We start from the raw sequence: 23,708 nt of genomic DNA, 5'->3' as shown, positions 1-23,708 counted from the left end.
AGGTTGGGTTAGGGGAGTCTGGCTCACTCTCGAGAGGTTCTGGGTTTGAATCTCAGCTCCCACATTCCAAATACATGCCTCTCGGGTTATTTGGAGCCTCTAAATTGTCCATAGATATGAATTTGACCGTGAATGGCTGTTGGTCTTCAATGTGTGCAGAGATTGGCTCGCAACCATTCCAAGGTGGACACGCCTCTTGCCCAAAGTCAGCTCGGATGGGGACTTGTTTAAATTGAAGATGTACACACTGAAGTCTATGGAGGCATATAACTTCCAAACGACATGCAACGCCTATTCGAAAACAATCTTACCTGCACAAGTTGTAAAATAGAAGAGACATGGAACTCCGGTTTTCCATTCAATCAAAAGTAGTTTATTTAACTTTGCCTTCTCTGTATAACTTTATTATAATAAGACACTTCTCTGCTTGTACATTGCTCCCTTGAACTAAAAATGGCAACATTTCTTGGTGGGAATGTAAGTTGGGGTCGACAAAACTTAAGATACATACCAATATACATACATGTGCATATATTACGGCTCCATTATTAAAACCATAAATGTTAAAACAGAATGGACCACTCCAGGTACCTTGGTAATGCTGGAAACAGTACAATCTTTTGAGTAATTTCAATACACTATACTTTTTTTTTTTTCTTTTAGCATGGGTACATACAATAATGTGCACATCAATATTGAAGAGTTAGGAGGGATGGCGGACTTTCTGAACCAGCCTTAATAGTACAGCTAGCGATGTAGAAACCAGTGACAGGCAAGGCAAGCTGCACACATGGCTGTGTATTCATGCTTTAAGTTCTAGTGGAAGGATGAGTCGCTTGCCTGCTTCTGTACTGTATTAAAGTATACAAAAAGTGTTTCTTTCCACTGCTTCCTCATTTGATGTATGCACAGATGTATTTTTTTTTTTTAAAGCAGCAGATTTGATAACATGAGTTCAATCGGGCGTGGGCAAACAAGGCAGAAAGTGCTTGCCATTCTTCTTACCCTCTGGTCCTTGCCGTTCCCATTACAACATAAGATACCAGAAAACAAACGCACACACACATTCCAAACACATCACACAGATGCGCGCACACAAATCACCGAATGCCCTACTCGCAACATCCCCGTTAAACTGTAACGCAGTAAACAAACAAAACCCCAACTTACAGCAGTGAATTGATGCAGAGGAGTACTTCGTTCACCTTTTAGTCTCCATACTGTGTGACTACAAGTGTTACATATCCATTAGTTCCATAACAAACAGTCAGGTTGTTGATCTCTTGTCATCTGTTGTGACTCGGGTGATTCTGCCTCCCCTCACCGTATTGGAACAGCCGTCCTGAGAGCACACCCTTTGAAAACTCTTCCTCAGTTAAGGAGCTCCTGGTAGTCCTTGTTGGTGTGGCAAGTCCCAATAGTAATAGCACAGGGTGCATCATCGCATGCACAACAGCAGAGATGTAATACTCGACCTATGTCTTCGTACTCTGGGCCCAGACAGAGTACCTGTCCTTGTCGCATCACATGTAAGTACTACTAAGTGAATATTTATATTTATAAAAAAAAAAAAAAAAAAAAAAAAAAAAAAAAAAAAACAGCAAAGGTTTTTTTTTGCGTTATACTACAAGGAGTGCTTATTACAACGTAATTAACTACTGAAGCATTAATTTAACCAACCGACAATTTGTGAAAAGTCAAACATGTCATCATGACCAAAAGTTCTCCTTTAACTCATTTTCCCCTCAATAGAATAGACATTGCACTTTAAAGAGAAAAGAGAACGTTTCCATATAAAAATGGAAATCTCTGAGGAAATAACGAGAAATAAAGCAGTCACGCAATTAACAGTCGGATAAACCAAATTTATGAATTAAAGAGGAAAACCATTGTCCATTGGGGAGTATTTTTGCAGTGTGCAGAATTTCTGCAGATAACAAGGATGCTACGGTGAGGCTGAAAAAGCCTTTATTTTCTTTAAAAAAAAAAAAAAATTGATCAATCTAAATTTCAAAGCAGCTCAAGATGTAAGCTTGAAAGGAAAAAAATAGTCTACACAAGCAACAGGGCAAATGATATAAAAAAAGAAACTAGTGACATGGAACAGTATTACATGGGTCCTATCACAGTTTTTACATACTTTGCAGAAAACTTCCAAACTGGGAGCGAAAGAAAAGTAAATAAGAGCTTGAGGGCTGTTTAACGATCCTCATTGTAACAAACAAGACCACACACACGTACACACTTAACATCGTGTGGCTGAAAATGAATTGACACAACTCTCCTGAAAACAAATAAGATAATTGTATGATACATTGGTACTGTTCTTGTTAAACTGAATCTGCGCTTTTCCCCTTTGTGAGGGGAAGTCGGGCAGAACTGGACTACCATAAACCACCAAAGGCCAAAGTGTGGTAGAAATATACACACGCACATAAATATAAAAGTTTGCCCAATTTAATGATTTGCCAATTCAGTCCCACAATCATTTTACATCTACACAAGTTCTACATTGTTTAAAGATGCCATATTGTGCTTGTATGTATAGCTGTGTTAACGCCCCCATTTTAAAACAATGTGCACTTTCATTGCAGTACTACATGCGTGATATATCTAACTGGGACGAGATTTTTGAAGGTGAAGAGGGCATAATTTAACGTAAAGCAAGACAAAACAATCAGAGAAAAGTAAAAGGACGGTCGACAGCTGACTGATGCGAAAGGTGAGAAAGTTGACCAGGGTGAATGTAGAATACCATCTCCATATACTGTACAAGACACTCATATGTGTAGGGATGCAAACATGAAATAATCAAAACGGGGTTAAAAATGGAAGCGTTGGGTTGAAAGTGAGTGCAGTTTATCCGAAATGTTTTGAAATATACTATCATTTCCTATTTTTTGGGGAGGGCCAGTTGCCCCGCTTCTCCCCACGGTTTCCACCTCCATTTCCTGTCCCACCGGAGCCACCACCAGGTGGACCTCGAGGGCCTCTGCCTCCACCCCCACCACCACCTCCTCCGACGTTAACCCTCCGGTTTTGCCTTTCCATGCCAGGACGTTGGCTTGAAAAGCTTCTTTTATTAGCTTGGGGCTCTTTACCTGACATCTCACGTTCGACGGCACCTCCTCCTCCACCCTTCCTGAAGTGGTGGTGGTGATGGTGAGAAGAATACGACTTCCCTCCTCCTTCTTTGTCTCGGAACTCAGTGAAGTCGCTGCTCTCGGAAGCTGTCTCCCACTCCTCGTTTGCCTGGTCTGAATTCTGGTTGGTGAAGTCTGGGGACTTTGCTCCATGGCTGTGGTGGTGCTGGGGGTGGGTGGGCCCAGTACTTCCCTGGTTGAAGTGGTGATGCTGGTGGCTGTTTGCATTGCCGAGGTGTCCACCGCCACTGTTATTGTTAGCTGTAAGCGTGGTGTTGTGGTTGGCATTCTGCGCGTTATTGATCAGTGTTGTGACAGTGGTTCCGTTACTTTCCTGAACTGAGTTCACAGAAGGAGAGGAGGGCCTTCCTCCTCCAATCACCCCCACTCCACCATTGATCCGCGCGGCGTTCTCTCGCTCTTTCAGCCTCCGGAAGCGAGGTGGCTTGTCCTGCTGATGTTGGGAACGCATGTGGCGACGACGCTTGGGTCGGTCAAAGCCATTGGGAGGGAACCCACGGTTAACAGGAGGAGGGACTGAATTTGGCCCACCACTGATTGATGCAGGGTTGGTTGAAGCTTGTTGGGTCAAAACAGCTCCATTGTCAGCGGACGCTTGAGTGGTAGGAGCTGAAGCAAACAAAGTGGTCTGGGGAGGATTGGATCCGTGACTTTGAGCTTGATTTCCATCAACTGTCTTATCCTTCTTCTCCACAGGAGGCCCTCCCCTGCCCAAGTCCTTGTGCCCTGAAGTTTGTGACGGGGCTTGCTGCCTTCGTGCAGAGTTTGGCTGCCTTGAGGAGCCCCCATGAGAGGCCGAAGTGGGTGCAGATCTGTGTCCCCCAGCTGGCCCTCCAACATTGCCACTATTCCTGTAGATATTTCCTCCTCCGCTACCACCGCCCCTGCCCCTCCTTGATGGCACTCCCCTCGGGGTGAAAACCCGAGCCTGTGACCCTCTTGGGGGTGCAGATGAAATGTTGCCGCTGGTAGTGGTGTTGGTATTATCAATGCCATTCTTGGTGTTCTGTTTGTGGGTGTCATCCTTGTCCGATTGACCAAGGTCACTTGCACCACTCTCGCTGCCCGTCTCTGAGCCTCTCTCCCTCCTCCTCTTGGGAATTTCTTCATACTCTGAGCCTTCACTGCGTGTTTCACTACGATTCCTGGCCCTGGCTGGGTTGTGATGGGACCTATCTTGACAATGCCTACCACCAGCGCCCTCACCCTTTGAATCGTGATGGTGGCCAACAGCAACAGATGTGCGATAGTCTCTGCCACTCCTGCTGGCCATTCTGCCACGGTTACCACCACTAGGCCCAGCATTGGCTGTGTAGGTGCCCCTATAACCACGACCACGGCCGTAAAACTCCCCACCTCGCCCACGACTGCCTCTGGTTGCTTTGGTGGAGACTCCATGATTATGGGAATAGCTGGTTCTTCTCTCAAAAGAACGGTCTCTGTCTCTCCGGGATGAGGATCCTGAAAATCCTGAAGAAGTGGTGTCTGCCTCTTTAGGTCCTCTCCCTGACCCACCGCCACCTCCGCCAGGCGGCCGTTCTTTCCCGCCATTCCTGGGTTTTATTGTCACAGCAGGCTCTTCTTTGCCTGATGGAGCTGATGTGTTATGAGAGGAGGAGGCCTCCTGTTTTATTGAGGTGGCTTGGCCACCATCCTTCTCTTTATCTTTACCAAAGCCTTGGCTTGATTTTTCTCCTCCGTCAACATCTCCCTCTTTCTTCATCTCTTTCATTACCGGCTTCTTGATTGGACCCGCCCTTTTGTTGGGATTGTTGCCTCCTGTCTGGCTGGCGGGCTTGTGCTCCGATGGAGCATGGGAAGAGTCATCTGCGCCACGGGAATTGTTCCCACTACCTGCATTGTTGGCCCTCCTGCCATGAGAGAAAGCCCCACCTGTGTTGGTGTTGCCAGGACGAGGGCCCCACTGGGTCTCGGTTTTATGATCACGCACCCCTCTTTGGTTTGACCTTGGATGGGGATGGTGCTGGGGCTGGGAGTGACTGCCATGTTGAGCAGGAGGTGGGCTGGCGGTCACAGAAGCATGTGATGCATATACAGAGCTTGTTTTTTCATGTTTTACATGACCACTACTGCCGGTACTACCTCTTTCATTAATATTTTGCCTGACACCAGCTTCACCTTCTCTGTGAGAATGATGATGATGCAAAGTGGCCTTGACATTGCCATCTTCCCTGGTAGAAGCAGAAGAGGAAGATGATGAGCATGAGGATGACATGGAGGGCTGGTGGAGTGGGGGAGAAGAGTTGGTCTTTTTTGGAGGGCCCTCAACTATCCTGTCATGACCCTTCTCGAGCTTATGGGTTTGGACAGTGTAGTGAGGCTGCTGAGGGTGGTGGCTGTGATGGTGGTGTAGATGAGAGTTGCCCTCTACATTAGGGAGGTCTGCACGGCCGTTACGATCGTAGTGAGGGTGTGGAGCCCCCCAGAGTTGGCCTGGCTGAGATCCCCGGCCTTGGACGTCATCCTGATGGGTGAAGCCATGGGAGTGGGTTCCCCTTTCACCAGCTCTTTGTTGCTGCTGCTGCTGGTGGGGTGGTATCCTTGCACCTTGATCATGGAAGTTGCTGTAGTTGCCCCGCCCACTCATGTAATGATGAGGGGGGTGACTGCCACTCGGCGCATTAACAGGAGGTGGCGTCTGATTTGACGGCCCAGAAGCTGTGTTGGGCTGCTTGATGGGTCCCAATCCACCCTCTCGGATGCGATGTGGAGGAGTGTCACTCCTAAGTCAATAAAAATGAAACAGATGGTATTATAAAATTGTCAATAAGTAAATGAAAGCCTTAAAAAAATCCTGGAATACGAATTCAATAAAGCAGAAAACCCCCCCAAAAAAGAAACAAAATGTTTCCAACAATCACATTTAATTCAATAACACTTATACTTGTGTCAGCATACCTGGGCCCTTTGGTCACATCCTCTTCCTCTGACGTCTGCCTCTGCCTCAGAGGGGGATTAATCCCGCAACCTTCCCCTCCACCAGGAAATACCTCAGGCCCCCAGGCCAATTTAGGATCAATAGGGGGAGTACCACGGTGAGGGTGCCCTGGATGCTGTTGTTGCCGATCAAATGGGTCTGAACCAGATCCTCCCGAATCAGATCGCTCACGCCCAATAAGCCCTGATGATTTATTTGTTTTTCTTAATTGCATACACGATCCAAATAGATATATTTTAAAAAGGACTACAAACATTCTCTTACCTGATGGGTGCATGCCAGTGGAATAGAAGTCCATGGGCGGGCGGCCTTGCATCATGCGTGGGTCCATGTAGGGCATAATCATCCAGCGTGGGTCAAAATTAATTGGAAGTGGCCGTACTAAATTGCCCGATTGATACAGTGGTCCACCCTGCTTAGGTCCAGGTCCTGGCTGGGGTGTTGAAACTGGTGAAGGACCCTGCGGTGCTTGGGGTTGGGGGGAAATCTGGCTTTGGGATACCTGGCTATGCTGCTGTTGCCACTGCTGCTGCTTCAATAGCTGCTCCTATCAACATGAAGAGAACCATAGTTTGGGGGTAAGAACACACCACAACAATACCCTATTTCGTGTAATGTGTTGTGATGTGCCGGCACGGTGACCGACTGATTAGCACATCTGCCTCACAGTTCTGGGGACTGGGGCACAAATCCCGGCCCCGCCTGTGTGGAGTTTGCATGTTCTCCCCGTGCCTGGGTGGTTTTTCTCCAGGCACTCCGGTTTCCTCCCACATCCCAAAAACATGTATGGTAGGTTGATTGCCCGTAAGAATGAATGTGAGCGCAAATGACTCTTTGTTACTCTGTGCCCTGCGATTGGCTGGCGACCGGTTCAGAGTGTACCCCGCCTCCCGCCCGAAGATAGCTGGGATAGGCTCCAGCAGCCCGCAACCTGCGTGAGGAGAAGCGGTTAAGAAAATGGATGTACAGATGGTGTTGTGATGTGTTGGTGCGTGGCCCCCTTAAGAGCGAGAGAAGAGAGTGACAAATTAGTATTCACACCTCTCTAGCAACTAATCTTGTGAACGTTTTTTATTATTTGAGACTTTTGGACTTTTTGTCTGCCTCCCAGATGCAGTCAGACCAGGAGATGCTCATCACGTCCGTGTCCTGACTGCAACTGAATTGTGGTTGCGTGATCCAGCCGTAAGCTCATTTGATGACCGCCTCATCCTAAGTCTAACTATGCGTGTGCACGTTGCACGTAAACAAAGAAACTGGATCCATGGAGAAAACTACAAATCACACACAACCTATTGCTACAACGGAGAGAAAATTAAATCTGAAATACAGGTGTCTCTGACATTGGCTCTTGAGTAGCAGACAGAAAAGTTAGAGTCTAACTAAAAATGAAGCTTGAAACCATTTTTAGTAATTATTTTACATTGTAAATCAAATTTTTTTTAATTGAATTTTGTTTACTTTATTATGACCATAAGGGAACTCAAGTGTTGCTTATTATGTCAATTATTTTGGTTGTAGTTGTTTACCATTTTCAATGTAAAAAAGTACATAGGGTTGCTGATTTTATATTTTTGTATTCCCCCAAAAAATGTTTTGCAATCTTTTCGCAGTGTGTATCTGTAATTTTTACTTTTCTACATTTCTTAACATCATGATAATCCTGATTATTGGTCATGACAATTGTCATGATATTTCACAGGTGTCATCGCTGACTATATGTCATGTAAAACCAAAGACGATATACAGTACAGTACATATTTGAAAGATAGTATTCAATCAATTGCCAGTTTCATTTTCTTACCTGCTGTTGCCTCTGAAAACGAGGTGGGAGGGACTTTTGGTACTTTGAGTAACCCTGGCCCGGAGGAACGATCGCTTGCCGGCTTGATACCCCTCCAATATTCTCAATCTTCACTGATTCTGTCCCTCTTTCACCTCCACTTCCTCCTCGAATGTGAGGAGTGCAGACAGTCTCCTCTTTGTCTACTGGTGAAGGTACTTCCAACATAAGTTGCTGTGGCTGTGACACAGCTGGCTGAGGACAATGCTGAGCATCTGAACAACAAAGATAATTGTTTGGTTAAATCTTTTTTTAATGGGATGCAGACCGGTCATTATTATCTGCGGACATACCTGTGTTAGAGTCATAGCTGCTGTTGCTGCTTGCCCGCTGTCTTTCACCGACACCAAGACCTGTGCTCGACTGCACAGGCAGCACAGGAGGCTCTTCAGGGTCCACACACGGCGAAGGCGGCTGGCTGATGTTGGGGGAAGATGCAGAGGCCGACAAGGATGGACTAGGGCTGCCAGCTGTGACTGCTGTAGAATTCCCATCAAGGCTGGGTGTTTTACTGCCACCGCTTCCTCCGACATTGCCGCCTTGCTGCTGCTGCTGCTTCTCATCCAGCCTTTTCAACTTTTCTGCACAGGCTGCACGTCTCTCCTCCTCCATCCGACGTTCCTCCTCCTCACGGCGTCGACGGGCCCGCTCCACAGCAGCAGAGATTTCAGTCGAAGATTGCTTCCTGCGCTGACGCCATGTCTCATCTTCGTCGTCTCCAGGGACCCCATGGACCAGCAGTCCAGGCTGGGGAGGAGGGGTAGGGCCTCCTGCTGCTGGCTGATGCTGGGTGTGGCCTCCTTTTACAGAGCCAGATGATGCACTCTGGTTGTGTGACCGCTCCTGAACAAAGTGTATTAGAACTATTATGTAGCTTCATTTCATATTAAGATATTTGTAGTTGTGCAGAGAATTTTTCTTTTAACCTAAGAATTAAAAATGGGAAGGAAAAAATAAAAAATAAAAATATATATCAAAAAGGAAACTGCATAATAATTATTATAAGTTATGTGGCCCACGGGTGAGAAATGGTAGAATTTAAGTCTAAGAGGCCCGGTCAGGATGTCTACCTGTCGGTAAAAGGAGTGAGGCCCTTGTCCGACGAGGGGGCCAGGTGGGGGGGAGGGCTGCTCCCGGTGACCACCCAGTCCATGCCTGCGCCCCTGTATACAGGCAGACACAGTCAGCCATACTCCACCACATTGCTCTACACTTACAAAACAGACAAACACACCAACACTTCTACCAGCCTGTATGGGATATTGGGCCTCTCCCTTTCAAACTGTGTCTGGGCCAACTATTAAAAAATGTGGAATTCACAGTCTAACAATCGATAAAAATATAAAGTACTATAAGAGACCACATATCTGCATATATGGTATATATCTGTCATCTGTACACAAAAAGGAAAGGGAACTCTATTTCTTCGATTGTTGACCAAAATTATTGTTGTGAGGCTTAATAAATCTAAACACAGTTGGTTAAACAGGCAGTTACCTGGTAGTTGGATGGTGCTCCTTGGTTGCCCTCAGCCCATCCTGGCTTGATGGAGGGAGCCTGTGGGGCATCGTCAGTGTTTGAGGAAGGACTGTGGCGGTTATCTCCACTGCTGTCTGAGGCTCGAGAGCATGAGGTTGCAAGAGGGGCCTCTTGAGACTTCTGCTGCTCACTAAAATATATTTTTTAAATTAGTTAAAATATCTACAAAATGTCATTATTTGGTCACAAACTGACCTTGTGTCATTCTTGCTGTCTGCTGTGTCCTCTTCACCCTCATCATCTCCTTCATCATCACTGAACTTCAACTTTGCGGAGTAATCAATCTCCTCATGTGCCCCTGTTTAACCAAAATAGGACACAAATTCATTCAAAGCCAGCATTCTCGAGAAGCCTAACCTAGGCTGCTATACCCAAATTCAATGGTCACTGAATTTATAAGTCCAAAAGGAATGCATGTGTAAATGAAAACGCATACTTGTTTTTTCCTTTAGCCTTTAAAATGACCTACACGCTTTTTAAAAGATTGTTTTCCCCCCCCAAAATTGAAATTTGATCAGTAGGTTTCCTTAAGATACTTTTATTCTATTCCAATGTTCCATAATCCCCAATAACAAAACTGGTATTAGTATATTTATGAATGAGCCAAGACAGACCTGCCCAGCCTTCATCTCCATCGTGGTCCAACTCATCGAGCTCCTTGAGGTCATCCTGCTTTAGGATTGAGGGTCGCCTAACCACCTCTCCACCTGCATCTCGTGAGAGAAGCTGAGGCCTGCTGTCAGGACCAACCTGCGACCGAGAGAGCCTGAAAGAGGTGGGACAATGCTACATTAATTTTGAGTGACGAATATGTCACATGGCAATGTCTCCTTTGATTTTTGGTAACTGTTACCAGCTCAGAACAATTATTATTACGAGCTGGGAGGCAGACTGGCAGTGAAGGCAAACTGTTGGTCCTGGGTGACTAGCGTAGCAAGTTGTGGATCAAATGCTAAAAGGCTGGTGGGGACTGATTTATTTTTATAAATCAGGATTCATTTCAAACTAGGACTGCACAATTAATTGAATTTGAATCGTGAGCTCGGCTGTCACAATTAAAATAATTTTTACATTTAAAATGCAGGCAATGCTGCATATGAAAAGTGCTTCAATATGCAGCAGTGTCTGCAACCTAGTCAGCCAGCCATCAGGGGTCGAACGTATGATTTAAGGCAGGGGTGAGCAACCTACGGCCCACATCCGGCCCGTTGCTAATTTCAATCTGGCCCGCCAAAAAATGGTACAGAATCGCCCAAAACATATCAAAATCATGACTGCATTCATTTGACCTTGTCCTGTTATGTCGAGTGGTTCCACCAGGTTGTGCTGTAATGCCCAGTGGTTCCACCAGGTTGTCATGTAATGTCCAGTGGTTCCTCCAGGTAGCGTGATACAGTGACTTGACTTTGGCTGTTCTGTTTTTACTCTGCTACTGCTCTGAACCCTTCTTCAACCATGAGTGGGCCAAAGAAAAGACAAATCGACAGTGAGTGCCGAGTGTTTAATATAGAATGGACTACTAAATAATTTTTCACTGAAGTCTGGTCAAAGGCTGTATGTCTAATTTGTTAAGAAACCATTGCGGTTTTAGAGGAATATAACATCAGCCGTCACTTTTCTACCAAGCATGCTGATTATGCTAACAGCTAATCAACGCAGGAACTGATGGCTATGGCTCAGCGGTTAAAAATCAAGCCTGCAGGCTCAGCAAAACACCTTTATCTGACAAACTGCCATCCAAGCTTCAGCCACATAAGACCCTGAAACAGCGCCACGGGAGCTGCAGATGGAATTGATTGATCTAGAATGTGATACTATCTTAAAAGAGAAGTTCAACTCTCAAACTGGATGAGTTTTATGCTTCATTAGGCGCAGACAAATTTCCAAAAATCCTTAAGATGGCACAGAGGATGCTGGTGGTGTTCGGCTCTACATGTGGGTGTGAACAGACTTTTAGTGTGTTGAACACCAACAAAACATCCTACAGATCCCAGCTGGGTAATGAACACCTCAGATGTGTTCTGAGAATTGCCACAACAAAACTAACACCAGACTTTGTTGCACTGGCAAAAAAAAAAGGTGATCAACAAAACAACACGGTTCCCATTAAAAGTAAATCTAAGTATTAACAGTATAATGCCTTTTTGGGTCTATTTTTGATATGAAAGCATCTGGTCCTGGCTTGGCCCGCATGTCAAATGTTAAAAGTCAATGTGGCCCCTGAGCCAAAACGTTTTCCCACCCCTGATTTAAGGCGTCATTAAGCACTGTGCAAAGGTTTCAGATGGATAAAGGCATGCTGGTGTGTGTATGTCAATAATAACTATACTAATATGTTTCTGATTTACCTTTCCAAAGAGTTACTGTATATGGAAAAGCACTTACCTTGGAGCTGGACCTTCACCGGGTGGTGGAAACCTGTACGGCCCTTGAGGACCATAATTTGCCGGGAAGGGTAAATATGGTGGATACATCTAGCAGAAGAAAAACAGCTCAGGTACACTCTTCGCAACACCCTTGCCATTTAAGTTTAGAACTGAAAACTTGCTTGAACTCAAGGAAATTAAAAAGGAAACTTACGAATGGAGGCATGATCCCTCGGAACGGGGGAAACCCAGGACCCACTGGGGGCTGAGGCAGGGGTAAGGCGGGGCTGCCTGCGGAAGGGTTTCTAGGTGGCATCTGGGACTGCGAATTCTGAGACGGGACCCCGGCTGCCCCGTCCATCAGTAAAGCCCCACCGCTGCCACCCTCTGCCGCCCCCTCCCCAGAGAGGGTGGGTGCCAGGCCTCGGCCCCCACCGTCCCGCCAGCTTGTAACGTCTACAGTGGGGCAAAAAAGTATTTAGTGAGCCAACAATTGTGCAAGTTCTCTCACTTAAAAATATGAGAGAGGCCTGTAATTTTCATCAAAGGTGTACCTCACCTATGAGACACAGAATGAAAATAAATTAATAAATACATTTTAAAAAATCCAGAAAATCACACCGTCTGATTTTTAAACAATTTATTAACAAATTATGGTGGAAAATAAGTATTTGGTCACCTACAAAGAAGCAAGATTTCTGGCTCTCACAGACCTGTAACTTCCTCTTTAAGAGGGTCCGCTATCCTCCACTCGTTACCTGTATTAATGGCACCTGTTTGAACTCATCAGTATATAAGACACTTGTCCAGAACCTCAAACAGTCACACTCCAAACTCCACTATAGCTAAGGCCAAAGAGCTGTCAAAGGACACCAGAAACAAAATTGTAGACCTGCACAAGGCAGGGAAGACTGAATCCGCAATAGGGAAGCAGCTTGGTGTGAAGAAATCAACTGTGGGAGCAATTATTATAAAATGGAAGCCATACAAGACCACTGACAAGCTCCCTCAATCTGGGGCTCCACGCAAGATCTCACCCCGTGGGGTCAAAATGATCACAAAAACGGTGGGCAAAAATCCCAGAACCACACAGGGGTACCTAGTGAAGGACCTGCAGAGAGCTGGGACCAAAGTAACAAAGGCTACCATCAGTAACACACTACGCCGCCAGGGACTCAAATCATGCAGTGCCAGACATGTCACCCTGCTTAATTACTTTTGGCCTCCAATTTGAACCAGGCCCATCTCCACCTGCACCTGATGCCTGCTTCAAGCTGTGCCACATGAATAGAATCCTCCTCATTAAGTACTCTCATTCTAGAAAATAAATTGACTAAAATCATTGTCTGTTTCACTTCATGGTTCACCATTACCAACTTCAAAGGCTAACCCAAATGCATCCTCCAGGAAAATATTAAGTACAATATTTTTCTTTTTTTATTGGCCATATCTGAATTTGAAGTTAGCTCATTCTGTGTTGACATAATCCCTAACATCGCTCCGTCGATTAATACATTTAACATTAACACCCGCAAACTAATTAGATAATTGTAGTCGCGTTTCCTAATTAAAACAAGATGTACTACCGGATCAACTCTTTACAATTTGCTCATATATATTAGTCCGCCGCAGAGTAACATTCACAATTACATCTGTGTGCAGACGGTGGATGCGTGGAATGGATCTAGCTGCCAGCGTTGAAGGAGTATGAAACAGCCTATGGCGTCAGCAACCCCCCCCCCCCCCCCCCCCACCCAAAAAAAAAAAAAAAAAAAGACTGAATTTCTGGATTTTTTCTCTCAGAGGTGAAGTATACCTATGATGAAAATTACAGGCCTTGCTCATCTTTTAAATTGGATAACTTTCACAATTGGTGGCTGATTAATTACTTTTTCGTCCCACTGTATACAGATAACACAGAACTTGAATGAAGAATTCTGTATGCTTCTTATTCACATGCACATTTTAGCATTTCCTTTATAGATTAACAGCTTGTTACTTGGTTTAAGATTTGTAATACTAAAAGAGCTAAAGTGTGCTCTGTGAAACGTGCTGCATGATTGAAGAACCCCCCCTCCCTTAATATTAAGAGACATCACTCACTCTGGGGGCGGAGGTTTGGTCCGGGCCCATACCACTGATCTGCAGTGCCCTGTTCTCTGCCAGCTTTGTCCTGGTCGCCAGCCGCCTGCAGGGTGGGAAATTCCTCGCGAGAGAATGGCGACGGTAGGTTTGATCCCTTTCCACCTGCAAAAAGAAATGTGAACAGGAATGTGATTTTGCAAAAAGATACAGGTATGAGATAAAAGGCTTATTTCTTCTGAGGACATGTTTGAGTGATACAAACAGAAAGACCCACCATCCCCTTGTACTCCATGTGTAACACTGGCCTGTGCCCAGGACCTTGCCCCTGCGGCCTGGGTTGAAGCTGGGGCCATAGCCTGAGCAGGACACAGAAACAAAACAAAAACACACACACAAAATAAAAAAATAAAAATAATAAATACAAATAAAAAAAATAAATCACAAAAATAAGATAAATGTCAACTGTGGTGGTTCCTTACAAGCAAAAATGACATTATTGTACATGCATCTTACTGTGACTGTTGGCACCTCTGAAGCTGGCGGGGTTCTCGGGCGGGTCGGTGCAGGCGTCTGTGAAGCCACAGGCTGCTGCAGTTCCTGCTGCTGTGCTGACAATGCATCGGTACTGAAATAATAGAAATAAAAAAATATATACAGATTAGGAGAAAAATAGAAAAATCAATCACGATTTTATTCCGACGTGCAGATTTTAAATCAGTATATTACACAAGCGCAATTTACCTCTTTGGGTCCGCTTGTTCCTGTTTGCTTGCCCATCCTGTGCCGTCTTTGGGAATGAGTGAGACGTTGGGATCGTTGCCTTTATTCTCCGCCTTCAGACTTGGCAAATTGGCAGGGGGGGGCATACGCCGGGCAGAGGCAACTTTACCGAGAGACTGCAAGCCATGGCGGGGGGGAACTGATATGACAAAGGAGGTTATATATGTTAGGTGGGGTCAGGAACCAGGAATCACAATGAGATTTTCACAGCACACTGATTTAGGAAATAGAACACTAATGATCCCCAGGGGGGAAATTAAGATGTTACAGCTTATCACATATTGTATAATAATTATCATTCAGTTTTTAAGAAATACAAGTAAGAGCTTCTATAAAACTTACATTTTGTGAGAGTCTGAAACTTGTTTAAAAGGTTATGTACAGAATAGTCTTCTTGAAACGAGTATAGTGCTGCAAGCAGGGTAAGGCATTGGAATTGAAAAAGAAGCTGTGCTGATTCAAACACCCATTTTTTCCTGGGGGATTGAAAAAAAAAAAAAAAAAAAAAAAGCAGCACATAGATTTACTATGCTGGAAGAGAAAAGGTGAGATCCTAAATAAAACCCCATAGGGACTAAACACAATGAACAGACTGTTCACAAGAAAACCTCTGGATCAGCTCACGTGATAAACCTTCCATTATTCAAAATTCTGGCCTATGCGGCAATTAACTGCTGCAGCCAGGAGACTCTACACACTTGAAATGTAAGCATAAAGACATGCACAGACCTGCTAGAGAAGAAACAACTTCATTTGAAAAAAAAAAACACAATTAGAAAAATCTAATTGTTGCCATTACGCTACAGCTGGAAAAATGATATCGCAGGGATTAGACCATAAAAGATGAAAGGCAGTTCGAAAATGAAAAATCTCAATATATTTTATATAAACATAGATATAGATTTGCCTTTACTTAAAAAAAAAAATTTCATTCGGCAACTCTTTCAAGACAGTATACAGATACAAATCCCTCCATACATTAATAAATCCCCATATACAAAAACAAAGTTTTTAACGTGGAACATATTGACCGGATTACGCAGAGAAAACCCACACAGGCATGGGGAGAACATACAAACTCCACACAGGAAGAGCGGATTTGAACCCTGGACCCTCAGAACTGTGAGGCGGATATGCTAACCAGTCAGTCACTATGCTGCCCCTGCTGACATCATTTCAGTCAGCCTTTTCTACAAGACTAGTTCAACAAGTGGTGTTAATAATTTTTTTTCCCAGTTATAATCTTTTTACACTTGTATATTTGACAAGCAAGAGCAAAAATGTGAGAAGCTTTAGTTGCATGAGTCACTCAAATCACATTTGCATTATGCCATTATTGGAACATGTGACACAGGTTGTATTCAATCTGTGCCGCAAGTTCTACTGTGCAGCAAAAAGCACTGGAGGTGACAAGATGAAGATACTCACCAATAGGCTTTTGTGGTTCAAGGCTCTTTCCTTTGTATGTATCAAACAGGTTGAGAGACGCATACTTGGTTTTGCCTTCCTTCCCCTTTGCAGTTTGCCCAGAGCGCTCTGACATTGCGCTGTCCGCTCATCGAGTATGGTGAGCCCTGAGACTGTGGGATGAGAGGAGAGAGCAATATTTTACGTTACAACGGGGGACTTATATTATAAACAAGACACTGCTTCTAAACCAGCCATGTCAAACTCATTTTTGTTGCGGCCCACATTGTAGTTACGTGGTCTCTCGGAGGGCCATTATGACAGAAACCATAAATATGTTTAATCGCCTCATCGTAGTATTACATATACCGTAATTTCCCATGTATAATGCACATTTCCCCACCCCCCAAATATTGTCAAAAGTCAATAGTGCCTATTATACATGGGTATCGGGGCAATGGAAAAAAAACTTTCACATTTTATAAATGTATGCCACCATCTAGTGGTTATAAAATAGCTGTACACTTTCATTACAAAATGCCACCGGCACCTAGGTTAGGAGAAAGGTGTAGCCTACACTTTCATTCCAATATGACAGGGGTACGTATGACTGCATATATGTACAGTACAGTACAATATTGTTTTGCTTTTTTTTTTTTTTTTTTTTTATAAATATGACTGATGACTGAACAACAACCATCATTCATTTCTTTATGGTTATGTTTTGTTTAGTGATAATGCTTTTCTGAAATGCTTGACCGTTTAATTTGAACCCCATTAAAACAGAATGTGTTTCGTCTGCTCCTTCATGTTTTCGTTAAAAAAAATTGTACCCATCTTACACATTCTACCTGGGTAATCAAACATATGAACACAACTGTGTACTTTCTAATGCACTACATAAAAGTAGGGCTGTGGATTTCAAAATAAGAGCAAGTAAATTTTAAAAAGTATTACGTTTTCAAATAAAGTGCTTAACTTCAGAACAATTCTTTGAAAAAAACCTAACAAAATACAGATAATACTTCATGTTTTGATCATATGGGTAGAAGCAAACTCATACATTGTAAAAATGCATTATACACAAGTAGAAGGGTTTTCCAGAATTTTGAGGTCAACTTTGGGGGTGCATATTATACATGGGTGCACATTATACACAAGAGATTACGGTACACAACAACTTGATGGGTAACTAGTTTTAAAATCCGAAGGATAATAGTTTTTGTTTTCACTATTATTGAAATTACTGTAAACAGAGGTTTGTAACAAAAAAAATGCTTGCAATATCTCAACATTATTATTTACTACATGACAATTTGAAATTTAGGCTAAGATTTTAGCAAGAATCATAGAAGTTGACACACATTATTTACTTTTGCGGGCCATACAAAATGATGGGGTGGACCAGATGTGGCCCCTGGGCCTAGAGTTTGATACCTGTGTTCTAAACAATTCCCCACTTAAAAAAGGGTTTTATCATTACAAATGGGCCACGTGACAAGCATCAAAGGTTGTCAACGGCTGCACCAAGCTAATCTCAATTGTGTTCAATATTAATTCAACGTATTTATACAAAGTAGTATTGTTTTGATAAGCTGCTACTTCTGTAGATATGGTATACGCAGTTGTATTTAGAAAATACGAATGTTAAATAAACCAAGCAGTTACATTAAAATTACATATATACAGAAATTAATATGATATCACGATTTAATCAACATTCACAGTCATTATTAAAGTGTGCTGACATTATGAGCACCAACTACCAAATTTATCAGCCGTTCCTCGATGGGACTGGCAAATGATTACCAGGGCAATAATGGTCAGAAAAGTCCCCAAGTTGTCAACACTGAAGACAAAAGTCATTGCTCTTGCTCGCTTAAATTTTTTACATTTTTATGTTAGCGTAGATAGTAAATAACTTTGCCTACTTTCCTCAGTTATCAAAGGACGGTCCTGCCCACGCTGAAAATGTGACTAAGAAGAAAAGCTATTTAATAAAATAAAGACAATAATGAATTGATGCTTCAGGCAGCACAGGAAACACATAGGAAACTTTCAAACTTTAAACTGGCCACACCGATTTAAAACGAAAGAGGAGAATGTGATCATCAGACCTTTCAGAAAGAGTTGCGTCAAGCACACTCAGACATGCTTATTAAAAGTCTCATTATACAACACAAAGCGATATCGCCACACAACCCATAATGTCTTTGAAACTAAGTAATTTAGAAAACACTACTTGCCATGGCTGACTATATACTTACTATGTGTGGGCAATGAGTGCCCCACTGCCTCGCTCAGTGTGAGAATGCGAATGCCAGCTGAATTGGGCCCAAATTGTAATGATTCAAATCACACACATGTAGAGATCTAAAAACGGGAAGCTCAACAGCAGCTGCCCACAGCCGGAGACTAAGAAAACTTCAAATGGGATTCATCCACTTTGCAGTACAATGTGCGCACAGCTGCGGTTTGCTTCAGTCTGGCGAGGCGGTTGCTTTCACATTCTCTCACCTAGTTATGGTGCCCATCAGATTCAGATGCTAATTACCTGTCAGCTTTCGTAGTTGCTGATACACATTGACATACAGGAGGTGCATGTTCCCAGTCCTTCGATCAGGGTTTCCAAAGGCTCGCTAAGTGTCAAGACTAAAATGCATTGATCGACATTAAGCAGGAACACATTTTCTTAGTAACAGGAATTTGATCCATGTATGTTGCAATACATACTTCTTAAAAGCGCAAATGTTGATCTCTTCTCTCATGTATATATCAGAGCACATCGATTCTTTATACTATTTAAAAGCCCTTTAACAACTAGGGCTGATGGTAAAACAGGTTGCCACTCCCATAAAGGCCTGTAATTTGTCCTACACTTTAACATATGGACTGGTTCTGTCCAGCCTCATAGAATATGGTCAAAAAAGGCTTTAATGAGTATTGCAGCATTGGAGGGCTACTGTAACATCACATTTATGACATTACACAGGATAGGTTTAATATGTGCATTTCCTAACAATGCAAGACAAAATACTTCACCACACACAAAAAAATAAAAAAATAAAATAAAAATAAAAAATAAACAATGTACCAAAAGGGGGGAAATGAAAATGGCTGTTATGGAAACAATTATTGTTCTCTGTACCTTGCTTTTGAGAGATGGTAGGCACCAAAGCAACTAACAGGTATTTGAGTCATTTCAATGCATATCAACAAAAAAAGTGAACTATTGCCAATGCGCCATTCATTTGCCACATCACACAATTCATGAAACAGATTTTGTAATAGAGCTCAAAATGTAATTCAATAAATAAAGTTTCCAGACCTCTGAATGTGTTATGACCTATTAATAACCGCATGTAACAAAAGACCGGTTTAACATCAAATAATATACTGCAATTGTGGCTTAATTAGAAAGTCTGTTTGTTGCTTAATACCACTGTAGGTGTACTGCATACCTGTTTCTATTCATTAGAGACAGAATAATGGAGAATAATTTGAAAATGCCAGAAAAAACATTTGTCAGCCAATGAGCGGTTATATTTTTATCATGGCATATCGGGAGTCAGTATTGGAAAATTAATTCGAATTGAATAATTACTTGCCACCGAGAGTAAACACGCCTAACATCTGCACCATTTCATGACATTAGATTAATGATATACAAGACTAAAACATATACCTTTGAAAAAGTATTGGCTACCTCTACAGAATTTTTTTTTTTTTTTAAACACCAGTTTCCCTGCTTCAATGCTTAAGATCATCAAACAAATATTTGTATCTGACAAAAATAGTCAAGGTAAACTTAAAATGCAGTTTTTAAATTATTATTTTGATTATTAAGGGGGAAAACAATTAAAGCTTTCTGGCCCTGTGTGAAAAACTAATAGCCCCACAAACCTCAGGTTGGGCCACCCTGAGCAGCAACAACTAAAAAAAAAGCGTTTTCTACAACTGCCTGGAGTATTTCACATCTCTGTAGAGATATATTGGCCCACTCTTCCTTGTAGAATTGTTTAAATTCAGCAACAATGAAGGGTTTTCGAGCATGAACAGCCTTTTCAAGGTCATGCCATAGCATTTCAATCAGATTCAAGTCTGGATTTTGACTTTGCTTCATTTTTTTAAACCATTTTGGAAGTTGGACTTGCTGGTGTATTTCAGATCATTGTCCTGCTGCAAAATCCAAGTGCACTTCAGTTTAAGGTCACAAACTTATGGCCAAACATTCTCCTTAAGGATTTTCTGGAAAAGAGCAGAATTCATGGTTCCACCAACCACAGTAAGTGGGACAGGTCCTGAAGTAGAAATCAGCCCAAAACTCATCACACTACAACCATCATGTTTGACTGCTGGCATGATGTTCTTTTTCTGAAATGCTGTGTTAATATTCTTCCAAAAGTCTTGGGAATCACTCAGCTCTATTTTTTATTTTTATTTTTTTTGCAAAAGATGAGCCTTTATGTTCCCTTTTGGTTAGCAGTAGTTCTGGCCTTGGAACTCCGCCATGAAGGACATTTTTGCTCAGTCTCGTCCTCATTGTTGAGTCATGACCACTGACCTTAGCTGAGGCAAGGGAGTCTGCAGTTCATTAGATGATGTCCTGGGTTCCTTTGTGACCTCCTGGATGAGTCGTCGCTGTGCTCTTGAGGAAATTTTTGTAGGACAGCCACTCCTGGGGAGATTCACCACCGTTCCATGTTTTCCCTATTTGCGGATAATGGCTCTCACCATGGTTTGTTCCAATCCTAAAGCTTTAGAAATGACTGTACGCCTTCCCAGACTGACAGATGTCAGTTACTTTATTTCTCGTCTTTTCTTGAATTTCTTTGGATCATGGCATTTTGTTGCAGCTTCGTGAGATCTTTTGGCTGACTTCATTTTGTCAAACAGGTTCTACTTAAGTGATTGAACATGCCTGGAGGTAATCAAGCTTCCGTGTGGTCAGTGAAAACGAACCACAGTTAATTCATGTTTTGAACAAGGGAGGGGCATTTCCTTTTCACACAGGACCAGGTAGCCTGGTAAAGCAGTTTTTCCCATTAGTAAATAAAATCACCATTTAAAAACTGCATATGTTTACTTAGCTTATCTTGAACACCACTGAAAGCTGTGCCTAATGATTTGATTTCACTATATGAGGGGGGCAAAATATTACAAATCTGATTATCATGCTGTGCAATGCTACACCACTGCAAATTACAAACACAAACAGCGTTAGATGGTGGCAGTGAACTCAAGTTGAAGTTCACTAAAATAAACCATAAAATAATTACGTGTATTTAAAACAACCACGTCACTTTGAACATCCGCAAGCTTAATGCTAACACACAATTTATAATGCCATAGACGCGCTAATGAATATCATCAACGTGACAATGCTATAACGCTTTGGGCAACAGAAAATGGTGCAACACCACATGTAGACAAACAATAACAATATTCATTGGCATATATTCTTTATCCTCTGTTAAAAAAAAAAAAAATTAAAAAAAAGACGACGACTACTATAATTATGCTGCATCTCATTAAGTCACTTAGTTGTGAAACTCTTCTTCGTTTGTGTTTGTAAGACTGCATTATACTTTCCCGGTGACCAAGGTGTGCACACCAGAAGGACAAAAAGGCTGGAACGGCTTCTATTCATTTCATGAGGGAAAGATGATTTGCAATACGAGTGTTTTAAGTCACAAACTTAGTCACGTGACAAAGTCGAGGCACCAATGTCTATCAAAAGTCAAACTACAACTCAATGGTAAATCCCATACGAGGTTTATGTTTATTTACAAGGTATGTGGCTGTCAAATGTACCTATAACAAATTAACAACTAAGGCAACTACGTTGGGCTACCATTCCAGAGTAACGCCATTAAACAAGATTTAGTTTTTTTTTTATTAAACAAAAAACAAAGCAAACCAACATTTATCTGCAGCACAAATGTGTAATACAACTTAGCCAAAATAGCCCATTGGTGTGTGGTGTTTACACCAACAGAGTCGATGGTACGGTGTCACTGAATAGATATGCCGTGTGTAACTGGCCAGATGAGATTAGAAAATTAGGTCGTGGACGGCTGGTCAACTATATGGGATTAAAGGGGCCAACAGTTTCGCTATACAAAGACTTGTACTATGTGCAGCATCGAGGCCTTACCTAAAAATGTACAGTACTGTAGTTATTACCGCGAGACAGTTGTCAGTGCAACATAGAAACAGCAGGAAAATGTGATAACGGTTACTATAATACCCAAATCGACGACACTACTTCGATTCAATGTGTTTTAGTTGCAGCATTGATGCTAACCGAAGCTAACTGGCAGGCCATCCATGTTCGAATTGGGAGGGGGACTGCGTTAATGTTTCATAACGCACTTCAACACTTCCTCTAACACTTCGAGTTGTTCCGACCATTCGAGGGCTTTTCTTACATATCACACGTTAACCGGTTCACACGAGTCTTCCATGGCGTTATTTTGGTCAAGTATCGCTTGTAAATTTGAGACTTTATTGGGGAACGGAACAAAATGGCGCCGGAGAAAGGCCCGGTTGATTTTTACCGTTAACGTTTAGCGACGCCGGTTTGGGCATTGGAGATGACAGACCCGCAAAACACATATACTTCTTTAAACAAGTTGAAGCAAATAACTTTACTCCTATGTACAAACTCTGATGCATCGTAATCTGACACTGCATTGGCTAAAGCTACATATCGGGCTAAAACACTGTCTGAACGACCTGCTATAATGTTTAGCGTTATTCACATACATTATGTTATCAACAGACCTACATGGCCAGATAATGAAGCAAAGCACTCGTAACCTGCGCCGACATAAACTCGCGTCGGCCAACGTTTGCCTTTAAGACAACAAACATACATTCATGAGCAAGCTAAGCTAAGCAAGCTAGTAACAACCAAGACTGTCCCTTTTCAAAAAACAAAAAAAAACAACAAGACTGCTCCTTCACAAAATTCCATCGCTGGTCTGTTGCAACAGTGTTTTAAATTTCCGCTCAACGGAGCGAATATATGTCGCTTTATAATATGTATTCTAAAACTATTTCCAGCCACTGACCTGGTCTTATCCCGACTTGTCTCGAGGTTGATTCGCAGAATGAGGTTAGATTAGCTTTGCTAGCACACTGACCTAGCTAGCGAAGCAACGTTATTACCCCCGCAGTCAAACACCCGCTAGTAGCATTTTCGTCACAGATGTGAGTGGATAAATACAAAGAAGCTATGCTGCTTACTTGTACTCCCCTTCTTTATCCCGAAACAAATGAAATGGGGGGCTGGTGGGGGAAGAATAGTCTCAATCGAAGCGTCACCTAAAAAGCTGTCAAAGCCTACTGGGTAATTTCGTGAGATGGGAGCTGTTTGGGACCCGAAGAGGGAATTAAAAAAAAAAAAAAAAAAAAAAAAAAATATGTCCTATGTTAAACAGAAAATAAACAGATTTTAAAAAATCTCAATAAATCATAGCAATACAAAAATTGCTTTGCTGTTGTGTAAATGAGCTGGGAAAATGTCGAAATGATGCAAAGACAAAATTACTGTCTACAGT

At 42.6% G+C, this 23,708-nt stretch overlaps 1 protein-coding gene across 4 annotated transcripts; it reads right to left on the bottom strand.

Moving 5' to 3' along the window:
• Window positions 1-350: 350 nt before the first annotated feature.
• Window positions 351-23,541, bottom strand: prrc2a (proline-rich coiled-coil 2A). Of its 4 annotated transcripts, none has more exons than XM_061759171.1 (17): window positions 23,395-23,541; window positions 16,165-16,316; window positions 14,698-14,875; window positions 14,470-14,581; window positions 14,231-14,312; window positions 13,975-14,118; window positions 12,086-12,327; window positions 11,891-11,979; window positions 10,120-10,271; window positions 9,701-9,803; window positions 9,464-9,635; window positions 9,037-9,129; window positions 8,260-8,809; window positions 7,928-8,181; window positions 6,388-6,670; window positions 6,084-6,306; window positions 351-5,908 (listed from the first exon to the last, which is right to left on the bottom strand). In XM_061759171.1, exons 2-17 carry the CDS (start codon window positions 16,277-16,279, stop codon window positions 2,887-2,889), a joined length of 5,814 nt encoding a protein of 1,937 aa, XP_061615155.1. In that variant the 5' UTR covers window positions 16,280-16,316; window positions 23,395-23,541; the 3' UTR covers window positions 351-2,886. The 4 variants fall into 4 exon arrangements, with proteins under 4 accessions (XP_061615155.1, XP_061615154.1, XP_061615156.1 ...); XM_061759170.1 differs by lacking the exon at window positions 23,395-23,541 and adding an exon at window positions 23,220-23,368; XM_061759172.1 differs by lacking the exon at window positions 23,395-23,541 and adding an exon at window positions 23,220-23,368 and having other exon boundaries at window positions 14,485-14,581.
• Between the last annotated feature and the right edge of the window lie 167 nt (window positions 23,542-23,708).

Source organism: Phyllopteryx taeniolatus, chromosome 21 (genome assembly GCF_024500385.1).
Source record: "Phyllopteryx taeniolatus isolate TA_2022b chromosome 21, UOR_Ptae_1.2, whole genome shotgun sequence".
Classification (NCBI taxonomy): domain Eukaryota; kingdom Metazoa; phylum Chordata; class Actinopteri; order Syngnathiformes; family Syngnathidae; genus Phyllopteryx; species Phyllopteryx taeniolatus.
This window is presented reverse-complemented; position numbering and strand designations above follow the sequence as displayed.